This window comes from Triticum urartu, chromosome 1A (genome assembly GCF_056163025.1).
Source record: "Triticum urartu cultivar PI428250 chromosome 1A, HENAU_Tu73, whole genome shotgun sequence".
NCBI classification, from domain to species: domain Eukaryota; kingdom Viridiplantae; phylum Streptophyta; class Magnoliopsida; order Poales; family Poaceae; genus Triticum; species Triticum urartu.
In genome coordinates this window covers 6,936,556-6,952,143 of record NC_141873.1, presented here as the reverse complement: position 1 = coordinate 6,952,143, position 15,588 = coordinate 6,936,556, and the positions used below count along the sequence as shown (strand labels likewise).

Sequence of the window (15,588 nt, the reverse complement as noted above, 5' to 3'; positions counted from 1 at the left end):
CAACCAATACACAACACGCAAACACTAGGAAGCAAAATGCCATCTTCCTCAACACCATTGTTGTACCTCTGCCTAATGCTGGTGCTGTGCCTTCTTCTCTTGCAAGATGCACATGCGGCGCGCCATGGAGGGATCTCATTGAGGTCCCAACACATGGCCCTCCTTCACTGGAAAGCTACACTCGCAAGCCTACCGCTGCAGATGAGGTCTTGGCAGGAAAACACCAGCCCATGCAACTGGACGGGCATCATGTGCGCGGCTATTCGCCATGGCCGTCGTATGCCCTTGGTGGTGACCAACATCTCCCTGGCAGACGCTGGCATCCGTGGCCAGCTTGGTGAGCTCAACTTCTCGGCTCTTCCATTCCTCGCATATATCAACCTTCAAAACAACAGTCTCCATGGTGCACTACCCACTAGTATCACCTCCCTGTCAGCACTTTCGGCACTTGACCTCAGCTTCAACCAGCTCAAAGGGAAAATTCCTTATGAGATTGGTGGCCTGCAGAGTCTCACCCAACTTGATCTCTCACTTAACAGATTCACAGGCCACATCCCTGTGTCTCTGGGTAACCTAACATTGTTAACTGATCTTACCATTCACCAAACCATGGTATCAGGCCCCATTCCTGAGGAGATTGGAAGGCTTGTCAACCTACAAATTCTGCAGCTAAGCAACAACACCTTAAGTGGCATGATACCAAAAACCCTTGGAAATCTGACCCAACTAAATGGGTTGGCCTTGTTTGGTAATCAACTTTCAGGGCCTATACCCCAAGAACTAGGCAGGCTAGTCCATTTGCAAGGTCTTTATCTTAATACAAATGATTTTTCGGGTCCAATTCCAGTGTCCATAACCAATCTCACAAACATGAACGACCTTTTTGTCCATGAAAACCAAATCACGGGTTCAATATCCCCAGAACTAGGCAACCTCCATATGCTCAACCAGCTTGGTCTCTACAGCAATCAAATCACAGGTTCAATACCCCCGGAACTCGGCAACCTCACTATGCTCAATGCACTTGTTCTCTATACAAATCAAATCACAGGCCACATACCTTTAGAATTGGGCATTTTGTTGAATCTCCAGGTTTTAGACTTGGCCGACAACCAAATATCTGGCTCCATTCCTAACAGCCTAGGAAATATAACCAAGCTAGGGATACTAATGCTCTTTAAAAATCAGATAACAGGTCCAATACCTATAGAATTGGGCATCTTGCTGAATCTCCAGAATTTAGACTTGTCCAACAACCAAATATCTGGCTCTATCCCTAAAAGCTTAGGAAATACTACCGAGCTAGTAGTACTATCCCTCCTTGAAAATCAGCTAACTGGTTCCATCCCCCAGGAAATTGGCAATCTGATGAACCTCGAACAGTTATTCTTGTCTCAGAACCAAATTTCAGGGTCAATACCAAAAACTTTTGGGAAATTGCAAAGCATCCAGATATTATATATGTACAATAACAAATTATCAGGTTCTCTCCCTCAAGAATTTGGAGATCTCATCAACCTTGTTGAACTTGGGCTGTCTAACAACTCACTTTCAGGACCTTTACCCACAAATATATGTTCAGGTGGCAGACTTCGATTGCTCTATGTCTTTTCTAATACGTTCAGTGGCCCCATTCCAAGCAGTTTAAAGACATGTATAAGTTTGGTTAAAATTGACCTTGAGTCGAACAAACTAACAGGAGATATATCTCAGCATTTTGGTGTGTATCCACAACTCACAAAGATGCTCTTGACATCGAATAGACTGTCTGGGCACATTTCACCAAATCTAGGTGCATGTACCCAGCTAACTGTACTACATCTAGCACAAAATATGATCACAGGTTCCATACCTCCAGCCCTATCCAAATTGTCCAACCTAGAAGAATTAACACTTGATTCTAATCATCTCAGTGGTGAGATTCCACCAGAAATTTGCTCTTTGGCAAACCTATATAGCCTGAACTTGTCATCAAACCAATTATCTGGATCCGTACCTACACTGATAGGAAAGCTGAGCAATCTAGGATACCTTGATATATTTGGGAACAGACTGAGTGGATTGATACCTGAGGAACTAGGGGCCTGCAGAAAACTACAATCCTTGAAGATCAACAACAATAATTTCAGTGGAAGTTTGCCCAGTGCCATTGGAAATTTAGCAGGACTGCAGATCATGTTAGATGTGAGCAACAATAACCTCAATGGTGTGTTGCCACAACAACTTGGGAAGTTACAGCTACTAGAATTCCTGAATTTATCACATAATAAGTTCAGTGGCAGCATTCCATCCTCCTTTGCAAGCATGGTGAGCCTTTCAACACCTGATGTGTCCTACAACGACTTGGAAGGACCAGTCCCAACATCACGGCTACTCCAAAATGCCTCAACGAGTTGGTTTCTGCCCAATAAAGGTCTGTGTGGTAACCTCTCTGGCCTGCCACCTTGTTATTCAACTCCAGTAGCTAGTCACCATAAACGGAAGATACTTGGCTTGCTTTTGCCCATTGTTCCTGTGGTGTGTTTTGGGATTGTTGCTGCAATTGCTTTCATAATAATGCTTAGCCGTAACAAGAGAAAACCACAAGAATCTATTACTGCTGAAGGAAGGGATCTATTCTCAGTTTGGAATTTTGATGGAAGATTGGCATTTGATGATATTGTAAGGGCAACAGAAGACTTTAATGATAAGTACATCATCGGAACAGGTGGATATGGCAAAGTCTACAAGGAAGAACTCCAGGACGGGCAGCTAGTTGCTGTCAAGAAGCTTCATCAGACCGAAGAAGTGTTGGATGATGAAAGAAGATTTCGCGGTGAAATGGAAATCTTATCACAGATCCGGCATCGAAGCATTGTCAAAATGTATGGGTTTTGCTCCCATACGGCATATAAATTTCTTGTCTACGACTACATCCAACATGGCAGCCTCCACAAGACATTGGAAAATGAGGAGCTAGCAAAGGAATTAGATTGGCAGAAGAGAAATGCTCTTGCAACTGATGTGGCTCAAGCCATATCTTATTTGCACCACGAATGCAGTCCACCTATAATACATCGAGATATCACGAGCATCAACATCTTGCTTGATACAACTTTCAAGGCTTTTGTCTCCGATTTTGGCACAGCAAGGATTCTTAAGCCTGATTCATCAAACTGGAGTGCACTAGCAGGAACATATGGCTACATAGCTCCTAGTATGTACTAGTATAACATTTCTGGTCAAGTCGGAATCATTTATCTCTATCCATTTATTCCTAACTCTAATGTTTTGATCTTGTGCAGAATTGTCGTACACATCTGTTGTGACAGAGAAATGTGATGTTTATAGCTTTGGTGTGGTTGTGCTAGAGCTAGTGATGGGGAAGCATCCAAGAAATCTATTAGACGGTAGTTTGCCAAACGGGGAACAGGCTATACTGGTGAAAGATATTCTGGACCAACGGACGACAACACCAACAACAGCAGAACAGAAGAGTATAGCTCTGCTCATCAAGCTGGCCTTTTGTTGCATGGAATCTTCTCCACAAGCAAGGCCAACCATGCGGGACCCATATCAAACGCTCATCCAACGACCCTCTTCTAGTTCAAGTCCCGTGCCTTTCAGCACACTTACATTACAACAAGTAAGGGATGTTTGTTGATATATGATCCAAATTCTAGTGAGACGCCATGTTCTATCGTAGCAGAAACCTAATATGCCATGTATATATGGTTAAGTTTGTAATCATGTCATGTCATCTCCTAGGTTTTATTTCTAGCAAAAATAAAAACCGGTCCATGCAGCGTGAGCCTGTTCACGACATGACCGGATCAGTAGCTCCATGCTGTTATGATCGCCCCGTGGGATGGCACGAGTACCGGCCGTCACTGGTAGAAAAAGGGCCTATAGCCCCGGTTCGTAAGGGCCAATAGTTATGAAGATAATATACATACCAAATCCGAATCATACACAGGACGAGGGCCGACGGGGGCGGATACCAAAACCATCGCACTATATAAGATGCAATAATAAATGTAAGAAAATGATACAAGTATCTATCTAAACAGACAAGTACGAATATTTTTCCTTTCAGAAAGAAGATAAGAACAAGAGGCTCACCACGGTGGTGTCGGTGATGAGATCAGCGCGGGTGATCGACGGCGGTCAAGACGGGGACGGGGCGTGACGGACCGCTAAATCTAGACAAATCTCGAGGAAAATGGAGCTTAGAGGTCGAGCTTCGAGAGGAGAAAGTTTAAGTAGTGTGGCTCGGGCATTCCATCGAACACCTCATGTGCATAGGAGGTGAGCTAGAGCACCACAAACCCCTCCCCTCGCCGGCCAGAGAAAAACAGAGCACTGGAGTGCTCTGCTCGCGGGGAGGGTATATATAGGCACCTCATTGGTCCCGGTTTGTGGCATGAACCGGGACTAAAGGGGAGCCTTTGGTCCCGGTTCAGGCCACCAACCGGGACCAATGGTGGTGGGCCAGGAGCCAGGCCCATTGGTCCCTGTTCGTCCCACCAACCGGGACCAAAAGGTCCAGAAGAACCGGGACCAATGGCCCACGTGGCCCGGCCGGCCCCCTGGGCTCACGAACCGGGACCAATGCCCACATTAGTCCCGGTTCTACACTGAACCGGGACTAATGGGCTGAGCCGGCCAGGACCATAGCCCTGTTTTCTACTAGTGCGTGGTGGCTTATAACTTGAGGCATGGTCAAGAGACGTGGGATGGCACGTCCGTGAAGCTTGGTCATGGCGCAAGATTAGGATCTTTCTAAGCTAATGAGTTGTTTAAATAAAGAGGAGAACAAAGCAGAAAAGCTGCAACGTTTTACTCATCGCAAATATCCTGAGTGTTCACGGATTCTTCTCCCTCCCGTTTCTGCTCCAACAATATATATCTCCGAATGAGTTCATGACTCATTGTAAGTCTACATGTTTGTAGACACTCACTGGTAGAAAAAGGGCCTATAGTCCCGGTTCGTAAGGGCCTTTAGTCCCGGTTCCGGAACCGGGACTAAAGTGTCGGTACTAATACCTCCCCCCTTTAGTCCCGGTTCAATCCAGAACCGGGACTAAAAGCCCTCCACGTGGGCAGTGCGCAGAGCCCAGTCAGGAGACCCTTTGGTCCCGGTTGGTGGCACCAACCGGGACCAATAGGCATCCACGCGTCAGCACTTCTGTGGCTGGGGTTTTTGTTTTTTTTTTGAAAGGGGGGGGTGTTGGGGGTTTTGGGGGGTTAATTTAGGTGTTTCATATATTGTGTTAGCTAGTTATAATTAATAGAGAGAAGTGTCCTCTGTTATGTCCGTGCTTGGTCGACGCTACGTACTATACATACGTATATAGAGAGGACTAGACACGCTAGCTAGCTAGTAAGCAAACGAAGGAAACAGAAGATCGTCATGAACATATATGCATATATACAGAGAGAAGTGATATCGACCACCTCTCCTTCTCCGAGAGATTGGTCGAACAACAAGTTCTCGTATATCTATCTGACACTACCGGCTACATATATACAATAATTATCTCTTACAAATATAATTATACGGACTCAGGGTCCACATAGAATTCTCCGTCTTCAGGGATCACGTGGTCAAGAAAGAATGCCACCAATTCCTCTTGAATTGCTCGCATGCGAGCTGGTGCTAGGAGTTCATCCCTCTTCCGAAACATCTAATTTGAAGAAGGGGGTCAATACATACATATATATATATATATAAATGAATGAAACTCAACACAAATGATGGTAATAAAATAAAATTGTGAATGTTGTTATTTACGTACTTCATATTGTTCGTTAGAGTACCCTCTCCGCTCACAGGTCGTGTGGCGGATGGACTCGCAGATGTAGTATCCACAGAAATCATTCCCTTGTTCCTGCCACAACCACTTTACAAGAAATAGAGGTCAATCAAACTGATAAGCAAGAATGCTAAATGGTATTGATGAAACTAGTGCTTGAATCACTAGGAGATGCACGGAACATGCTACTATAGTACTTACTTTCGGGTGTCTAAATTCCAGCTCCTTCGGCAGTCCCGGAACTCTTTTGGTGAATTTTCTCCAAACCCTGCCGGACAAAGAAAACAATTACTTGATATCAGGAAATGAACAAAGTTGCTGATATGGTGGATAATGATCGATTTAACTTACTTCTTGAGGATTTCAGTCATGTCCGCATACTCATTGGGATCTTTTCGTTTAGAGTCCAAGACGGTTACTACTCCCTGCTCAAGCTTAATCTCTAGGAGAATATAGTGGAAACTGCACACACATGCATAACTCATGAATTACATTACTATAACCTTGACTAATATATAAGGGAAACCGAATACGCACAAGACAGTAACACTCACCTGAAGTTGTAAGGAAAGAGTATTATATCTTTGTTTTGATTTATTACGAACGATCGTAGCAAGCTGGCCTCGGTAGCTGCGGCATGAAGTTTAACCTGAGTTGCATCTATGAGATATGTGTTAATGAGCCTTCCGATATCGCTATTTGGAAGTCCTTTGCTGAATTCGTACCAAAAGGCGGATTATTCTATCCGGGACTCCATTCCAGAACAACTTTGCAGAACTTCGTACCAACATGCCCTGGTTACTTCCGGCTAATGATGAAGGCATGGATTTCTTCAATACTTTGACACTAGGAAATTAACCTCTCTCGACCCCTCGGCGATCCTCAACCCCTCGAACCCTCGACGACCCTGGAACCCTCGACCCCTAGACGACCCTCTTCTTCCTCTCATCTTCGAGAGGATCTCCGAGGGGTCGGGAGTTTTAGAAAAAGAAGGATAGGAAAGAAGAAAATAAGAAGAGGAAAGAAAGAAGAAGAGGAGAGGAAAAGAAGAGGAGAAATAAATAAGAAGAAGAAAAAAGAAGAAAAAGAAGAGGAGAAGGAAGAAAGGAATAGTGGAGAAGTAAGGATAGGAAAGAAGAAAATAAGAAGAGGAAAGAAAGAAGAAGAGGAGAGGAAAAGAAGAGGAGAAATAAATAAGAAGAAGAAAAAAGAAGAAAAAGAAGAGGAGAAGGAAGAAAGGAATAGTGGAGAAGTCGAAAATAAGAAGAGGAAAGAAAGAAGAAGAGGAGAGGAAAAGAAGAGGAGAAATAAATAAGAAGAAGAAAAAAGAAGAAAAAGAAGAGGAGAAGGAAGAAAGGAATAGTGGAGAAATTTTTTCTTCTTCTTCTCCTCTATTCCTTTCTTCTTCTCCTCTTCCTTTTCTTCCTCTCCTGGTCTTCTCCTCGTCTTCTCCTCGTCTTTTCTATTTTTTGTATGTATTTTTTCTTCCTCTCCTCGTCTTCTCCTCGTCTTCTCCTCTTCCTTTTCTTCCTCTCCTCGTCTTCTCCTCGTCTTCTCCTCGTATTTTTTCTTCTTCTTATTTATTTCTCCTCTTCTTTTCCTCTCCTCTTCTTCTTTCTTTCCTCTTCTTATTTTCTTCTTTCCTATCCTTATTTTTCTAAAATTGTAATTTTTGCATATATAAAACTTTTCTAAAATTGTAACTTTCTATATAAAACTTTCCTATCGGGAGGGGGAGAAGATCGAAGAAAAAAAAGAGGAGAAGAAGAAAGGAATAGAGGAGAAGAAGAAAAAATAGAAATTTTTTCTATTTTTTCTTCTTCTCCTCTATTCCTTTCTTCTTCTCCTCTTCCTTTTCTTCCTCTCCTCGTCTTCTCCTTCTTTCGAAAAAATGCACTAACCTAAAAATTAATAAATATATGAAAAAATGCATATATGAAAAACTTTTGCATATATACATCAACATATATATATACACACTAACCTAAAATGCACAAAAATGCTATCGAAGAGGGGGTATATCGACCCCCTCATGTATCCACATACATACATCTGTACATACATACAAAAATGCACAAAAATGAAATTTTAATCGGATCGAAATAACTTGTTGAAAACCTATTCTAAACCTCTCCAAAAATTCTGAAATTTTCCCATCGCCTTTTTATTGCATCAGTACCTCACCACATTTTTTAAAAAAAAATTCCAAAAATGCCCAAAGCCATCTAGCATTTCATCAAACACCTTCTATATGGACAAAAAAATTCAGAAATTCCAAAAAATTCAGAAAAGTGGACAGCGCGTTGCTGCTGCTCCACTTCTCCTCTCCTCTACTTCTCCTCTCCTTCTGCTCTTGAATGCATCGGGGCCGGCGGCGACCATGGAGCAGGGGCGGAGCAAGGGGCGCTCGGGCGCAAGAGTGGCACTCGAGAGGGGGGCTCACTTTGAGGGGGGCGGCGACGGCTGGAGTCCGGCGACGAGGACGGCGGGCTCGGGGCGGCACGCGGTGACGGGGACGGCGGCCTCGGGGCGGCACGCGGTGACGGGGACAAGGAGGCGGGCTCGGGGAGGCACGCGACGACGGGGACGAGGGCGGCGGGCTCAGGGATGCCGGCGACGAGGACGGCGCGGGCTCAGGGAGGTGACGACGTGGTCCGGAGGGCTCGGCGGCGACGAGGACGACGAGCAGCCTGGCGGCGTCGTCGGAGGAGAGGACGAGGAGATCGATCGAACTGAATCGAGAATTTCACGAGTGTTGGCTTATATAGCCAGAGCATTGGTCCCGGTTCGTGAAACCAACCGGGACTAATGCCACCTTTAGTCCCGGTTGGTGCCACCAACCGGGACCAAATGCCAATTTTCAGCAGCCCAAAGGGCGGGAAGCGAAGGCCTTTGGTCCCGGTTGGTGGCACCAACCGGGACTAAAGGGGGGCATTGGTCACGGTTGGTGCCACGAACCGGGACCAATGCCCCCTTTAGTCCCGGTTGGTGCCACCAACCGGGACCAATGGCCTTTGCTGCCCCGAGCCCAAAAGTTTAGTCCCACATCGCTAGCTGAAGGGCGCCGGCACTGGTTTATAAGCGCTGGTGTTCCTACCCATTCGAGCTCCTCTCTAATGCAGACTTTCGGGCCTAAACTTGCTACTGCCTGTGGGCCTATTGGGCCTTCTGCGGGCCTGAATCCTGGCCCATGTAGGGTTTCTAGTCATATTCAGGCCGTGGAGGCCCAGTAGGAGGCATTTTTTTTTGTTTTTTCTTTTTTATTTCTATATTTTTTTGGTTTTTTATTTTTTTATTTCTACTTAAAACTAAATACTTACAGTTTTTTAGTGATTTCTTTTAGCTTTTAGGTCACAAAATTATAAACTTTCTGTTAGTGCCATTAGTTTTAAATTTTAAATAGTTTAAATTTGAATTTTTAAAAATTTGTGTGAATCACTAGTTTATGAATAACTTTACTATAAAAATAGAATTTTTTTCTATTTATTTTTTATTTCTACTTACAACTAAATACTTACAGTTTTTTAGTGATTTCTTTTTGCTTTTAGGTCACAAAAATTATAAACTTTCTGTTAGTGCCATTAGTTTTAAATTTTAAATAGTTTAAATTTGAATTTTTAAAAATTGTGTGAATCACTAGTTTATGAATAACTTTACTATAAAATTAGAAATTTTTTCTTCTTTGCTATTTATTTTTTATTTATACTTACAATTAAATACTTATAGTTTGATTTTAGGTCACAAAAATTATATTCTTTTTGCTATTGAAGAATATTATAGTTTTATTTTAGTTGATCATAACATAATATTTTAATTGATTGTTTTTATTTTCATAAAAGTTTTGTAGTTTATTCTGTTTGCTATTAATTCATTCTTTGAGCTAAATGACTCTGAAATTGGAAAGCATTTCAAAATGAACTCTGAAAAGGTTGAAAGTTGGCATGGTATCATCATTTCACCCACATAGCATGTTCCAAAAAGTAGAGAGGGTTACGACAAAAACTTGATGCACTTCGTGTACAACATGGACAATCACTTTCGAAGTATCAAAGTTTCAAACCATAAGACATGAAAGCATTTCAAATGAACTCTGAAAAAGTTGAAAGTTGGGATGGTATCATAATTTCACCCACATAGCATGTGCATGTACAAAACGGACAATGGTAGCATGTTCGTCTGTTACAAATTTGGCATGGTATCATCATAATAGTTGCGGGAGAAAGTCTTCACTTTTTCTTCGCTTGTGTCATTTGCTTATTGCACCGTAACCATGGATAATCTTCATTGTTTATCAGGATGCTTGGGTCAGCCTTGACATTGAAGGGAGGAATTTCATGAAACTTTTCATAATCTTCAGACATGTCTGTCTTGCCGTCCACTCCCAGGATGTCCCTTTTTCCTGAAAGAACTATGTGGCGCTTTGGCTCATCGTATGATGTATTCGCTTCCTTATCTTTTCTTTTTCTTGGTTTGGTAGCATTGTCCTTCACATAGATAACCTGTGCCACATCATTAACTAGGACGAACGGTTCGTCAGTGTACCCAAGATTTTTCAGATCCACTATTGTCATTCCGTACTGTGGGTCTACCTGTACCCCGCGCCTAACAGATTGACCCATTTGCACTTAAACAAAGGGACCTTAAAATCAGGTCCGTAGTCAAGTTCCCATATGTCCACTATGTAACCATAATATGTGTCCTTTCCGCTCTCGGTTGCTGCATCAAAGCGGACACCGCTGTTTTGGTTGGTGCTCTTTTGATCTTGGGCGATCGTGTAAAATGTATTCCCATTTATCTCGTATCCTTTGTAAGTCAATACAGTCAAAGATGGTCCCCTGGAGAACAAGTACAACTCATCACAAACAGTGTTGTCACCTCTGAGACGTGTTTCCAACCAACTGCTGAAAGTCCTGATGTGTTCACATGTAATCCAGTCGTCGCACTGCTCCGGGTGTTTGGAGCGCAGACTGTTCTTGTGTTCATCGACATACGGGGTCACCAAGGTAGAGTTCTGTAGAACTATGTAGTGTGCTTGAGACCAAGAATATCCGTCCCTGCATATTATTGAGTCTCTTCCAAGAGTGCCTTTTCCAGTCAGTCTCCCCTCATACCGCGATTTAGGGAGACCTATCTTGTTAAGGCCAGGAATGAAGTCAACACAAAACCCGATAATATCCTCTGTTTGATGGCCCATGGAGATGCTTCCTTCTGGCCTAGCGTGGTTACGGACATATTTCTTTAGGACTCCCATGAACCTCTCAAAGGGGAACATATTGTGTAGAAATACGGGCCCCAGGATGACAATCTCGTCGACTAGATGAACTAGGACTTGCGTCATGATATTGAAGAAGGATGGTGGGAACACCAGCTCGAAACTGACAAGACATTGCGCCACATCACTCCTTAGCCTTGGTACGATTTCTGGATCGATCACCTTCTGAGAGATTGCATTGAGGAATGCACATAGCTTCACAATGGCTAATCGGACGTTTTCCAGTAGAAGCCCCCTCAATGCAACCGAAAGCAGTTGCGTCATAATCACGTGGCAGTCATGAGACTTTAGGTTCTGAAACTTTTTCTCTGGCATATTTATTATTCCCTTTATATTCGACGAGAAGCCAGTCGTGACCTTCATACTGAGCAGGCATTCAAAGAAGATTTCTTTCTCTTCTTTCGTAAGAGCGTAGCTGGCAGGACCTTTATACTGCTTCGGAGGCATGCCGTCTTTTTCGTGCAAACGTTGCAGGTCCTCTCGTGCCTCAGGTGTATCTTTTGTCTTCCCATACACGCCCAAGAAGCCTAGCAGGTTCACGCAAAGGTTCTTCGTCACGTGCATCACGTCGATTGAGGAGCGGACCTCTAGGTCTTTCCAGTAGGGTAGGTCCCAAAATATAGATTTCTTCTTCCACATGGGTGCGTGTCCCTCAGCGTCATTCGGAACAGCTAGTCCACCGGGACCCTTTCCAAAGATTACATGGTGTAAATCATTGACCATAGCAAGCACGTGATCACCGGTGCGCATGGCGGGCTTCTTCCGGTGATCTGCCTCGCCTTTGAAATGCTTGCCTTTCTTTCGACATTGATGGTTGGTCGGAAGAAATCGACGATGGCCCAGGTACACATTCTTCCTGCATTTGTCCAGGTATATACTTTCATTGTCATCTAAACAGTGCGTGCATGCGTGGTATCCTTTGTTTGTCTGTCCTGAAAGGTTACTGAGAGCGGGCCAATCGTTGATGGTCACAAACAGCAACGCCTTAAGGTTAAATTCCTCCTGTCTGTGCTCATCCCACGTACGTACACCGTTTCCATTCCACAGCTGTAAAAGTTCTTCAACTAATGGCCTTAGGTACACATCAATTTAGTTGCCGGGTTGCTTAGGGCCTTGGATGAGAACTGGCATCATAATGAACTTCCGCTTCATGCACATCCAAGGAGGAAGGTTATACATACATAGAGTCACGGGCCAGGTGCTGTGATTGCTGCTCTGCTCCCCGAAAGGATTAATGCCATCCGCGCTTAAAGCAAACCATACATTCCTCGGGTCCTTTGCAAACTCATCACAGTACTTTCTCTTGATTTTTCTCCACTGCGACCCGTCAGCGGGTGCTCTCAACTTCCCATCTTTCTTTCGGTTCTCACTGTGCCATCGCATCAACTTGGCATGCTCTTCGTTTCTGAACAGACGTTTCAACCGTGGTATTATAGGAGCATACCACATCACCTTCGCAGGAACCCTCTTCCTGGAGGGCTCGCCGTCAACATCACCAGGGTCATCTCGTCTGATCTTATACCGCAACGCACCGCATACCGGGCATGCGTTCAGATCCTTGTATGCACCGCGGTAGAGGATGCGGTCATTAGGGCATGCATGTATCTTCTCCACCTCCAATCCTAGAGGGCATACGACCTTCTTTGCTGCGTATGTACTGTCGGGCAATTCGTTATCCTTTGGAAGCTTCTTCTTCAATATTTTTAGTAGCTTCTCAAATCCTTTGTCAGCCACAGCATTCTCTGCCTTCCACTGCAGCAATTCCAGTACGGTACCGAGCTTTGTGTTGCCATCTTCGCAATTGAGGTATAACCCTTTTTTGTGATCCTCTAACATGCGATCGAACTTCAGCTTCTCCTTTTGACTAATGCATTGCGTCCTTGCATCGACAATGACCCGGCGGAGATCATCATCATCGGGCACATCGTCTGGTTCCTCTTGATCTTCAGCAGCTTCACCCGTTGCAGCATCATTGGGCACATTGTCTGGTTCCTCTTGATCTTCACCAGCTCCCCCCGTTGCAGCATCACCGTATTCAGGGGGCACATAGTTGTCATCGTACTCTTCTTCTTCGCCGTCTTCCATCATAACCCCTATTTCTCCGTGCCTCGTCCAAACATTATAGTGTGGCATGAAACCCTTGTAAAGCAGGTGGGAGTGAAGGATTTTCCGGTTAGAGTAAGACCTCGTATTCCCACATTCAGTGCATGGACAACACATAAAACCATTCTGCTTGTTTGCCTCAGCCGCATCGAGAAACTCATGCACGCCCTTAATGTACCCGCGGGTGTGTCTGTCACCGTACATCCATTGCCGGTTCATCTGCGTGCATTATATATAATTAAGTGTCCAAATTAATAGAAGTTCATCATCACATTAAAACCAAAGTGCATACATAGTTCTCATCTAACAACATATAGCTCTCCAGAGCATCTAATTAATTAAACCATACATTGAAACTATGTAAAACATTTCAATGCGAAAACAAATGCGATCATAATCGCAACCAAGGTAACAATTGATCCAACGGCATAATGATACCAAGCATCGGTATGAATGGCATATTTTCTAATCTTTCTAATCTTCAAGCGCATTGCATCCATCTTGATCTTGTGATCATCGATGACATCCGCAACATGCAACTCCAATATCATCTTCTCCTCCTCAATTTTTTTATTTTTTCCTTCAACAAATTGTTTTCTTCTTCAACTAAATTTAACCTCTCGACAATAGGGTCGGTTGGCATTTCCGATTCACATACATCCTAGATAAATAAAATCTATGTCACGTTGGTCGGCATAATTTTCATAAACAATAAATGAACCAATAGTTATAAAGATAATATACATACCAAATCCGAATCATAGACAGGACGAGGGCCGACGGGGGCGGATACCAAAACCATCGCACTATATAAGATGCAATAATAAATGTAAGAAAATGATACAAGTATCTATCTAAACATACAAGTAAGAATATTTTTTCTTTCAGAAAGAAGATAAGAACAAGAGGCTCACCACGGTGGTGTCGGTGATGAGATCGGCGCGGGTGATCGACGGCAGTGAAGACGGGGACGGGGCGTGACGGACCGCTAAATCTAGACAAATCTCGAGGAAATGGAGCTTGGAGGTCGAGCTTCGAGAGGAGAAAGCTTAAGTAGTGTGGCTCGGGCATTCCATCGAACACCTCATGTGCATAGGAGGTGAGCTAGAGCACCACAAAGCCCTCTCCCCCTCGGCCAGAAAAAACAGAGCACTGTGCTCTGCTCTTGCGCGAGGGGGTATATATAGGCACCTCATTGGTCCCGGTTGGTGGCGTGAACCGGGACTAAAGGGGAGCCTTTGGTCCCGGTTCAAGCCACCAACCGGGACCAATGGTGGTGGGCCAGGAGCGAGGCCCATGGGTCCCGGTTCGTCCCACCAACCGGGACCAAAAGGTCCAGACGAACCGGGACCAATGGCCCACGTGGCCCGGCCGGCCCCCTGGGCTCACGAACCGGGACCAATGCCCACATTGGTCCTGGTTCTACACTGAACCGGGACTAATGGGCTGAGCCGGCCTGGACCATAGCCCTGTTTTCTACTAGTGTACTCTCCCGATATAGTGAAAGATAATCGCCGTGTGCCCTTGGTTTTTCCCGCAAGGGTTTTCTACAAGAAATTAGTGTCCCATGCATGTTCTTGATATTTCATTATTTTTTACTTGTAATTTCTATCAATGCATAAATATAATTATTTTGGCCGGTTGCTTGTAAAATGTATGCGGTCTCTATGCTTATTTATCTGCAAGGGTACTTGAAATGGAGTACTAAGATTCTATATTTATCTACTATTGTTCCCATGAACCCGAGGATGAAAAAAATCAGAATCCAAAACTGACGCAATATAAGCGATCACGCTTTACCGCTTTACTGTAAAATACCTTGGACCAAGCAGGAACAATCACTAAGATCAAGTGGTCGAGTGTAGACAGGAATGAATGAATGTATAAATGCAGAGCTAGGTGCATAAAAATGGAAAATTAACTCAATACTATGTAAAAGACCTTACAGAGGGTTGTAGGGCAGGAGTATGGAGTTATTGTCCTTACGTTGGAGCATTGTATCCTGGAATATGTAGTCCTTGCCCTTAGGATGGAAAAAAAACTACTACACTTAATTTCAAGCATTGGTTAGCGAGATTAACATGGAACAAAGATACAGCCTTCTTTTTCTTCATGCCTAATGTAAACTTAAAAGACGATGAGATGATATGATATGAAGAAAATCCCAAGGTGACAAACAACATGAGAGCTAGCAATATCCCATAATTTTTTCATCAGAAAACTAGATACCAATTCAACTCAGCTAGTGCAATCACAGGCATGCTAATAACAGGATGTACAACAATACATAAAACAGCTCCACTATTATTATTCCAAAACAATGGAAAAGAGACACCGTTCAACAAATTGCATGCACAAACATAGCGCCGGACATTTACATTGAGATCAAACCTACACCATAGTTTTTTTGTATTACTT

General features: G+C 43.8%; 1 protein-coding gene across 1 annotated transcript; it reads left to right on the top strand.

Annotated features, from left to right (window-relative positions):
* LOC147988211 (uncharacterized) lies at positions 1-3,729 on the top strand. Its single transcript, XM_087543491.1, has 2 exons — positions 1-3,196; positions 3,285-3,729. Exons 1-2 carry the CDS (start codon positions 37-39, stop codon positions 3,641-3,643), a joined length of 3,519 nt encoding a protein of 1,172 aa, XP_087399617.1. The 5' UTR covers positions 1-36; the 3' UTR covers positions 3,644-3,729.
* Positions 3,730-15,588: the final 11,859 nt, after the last annotated feature.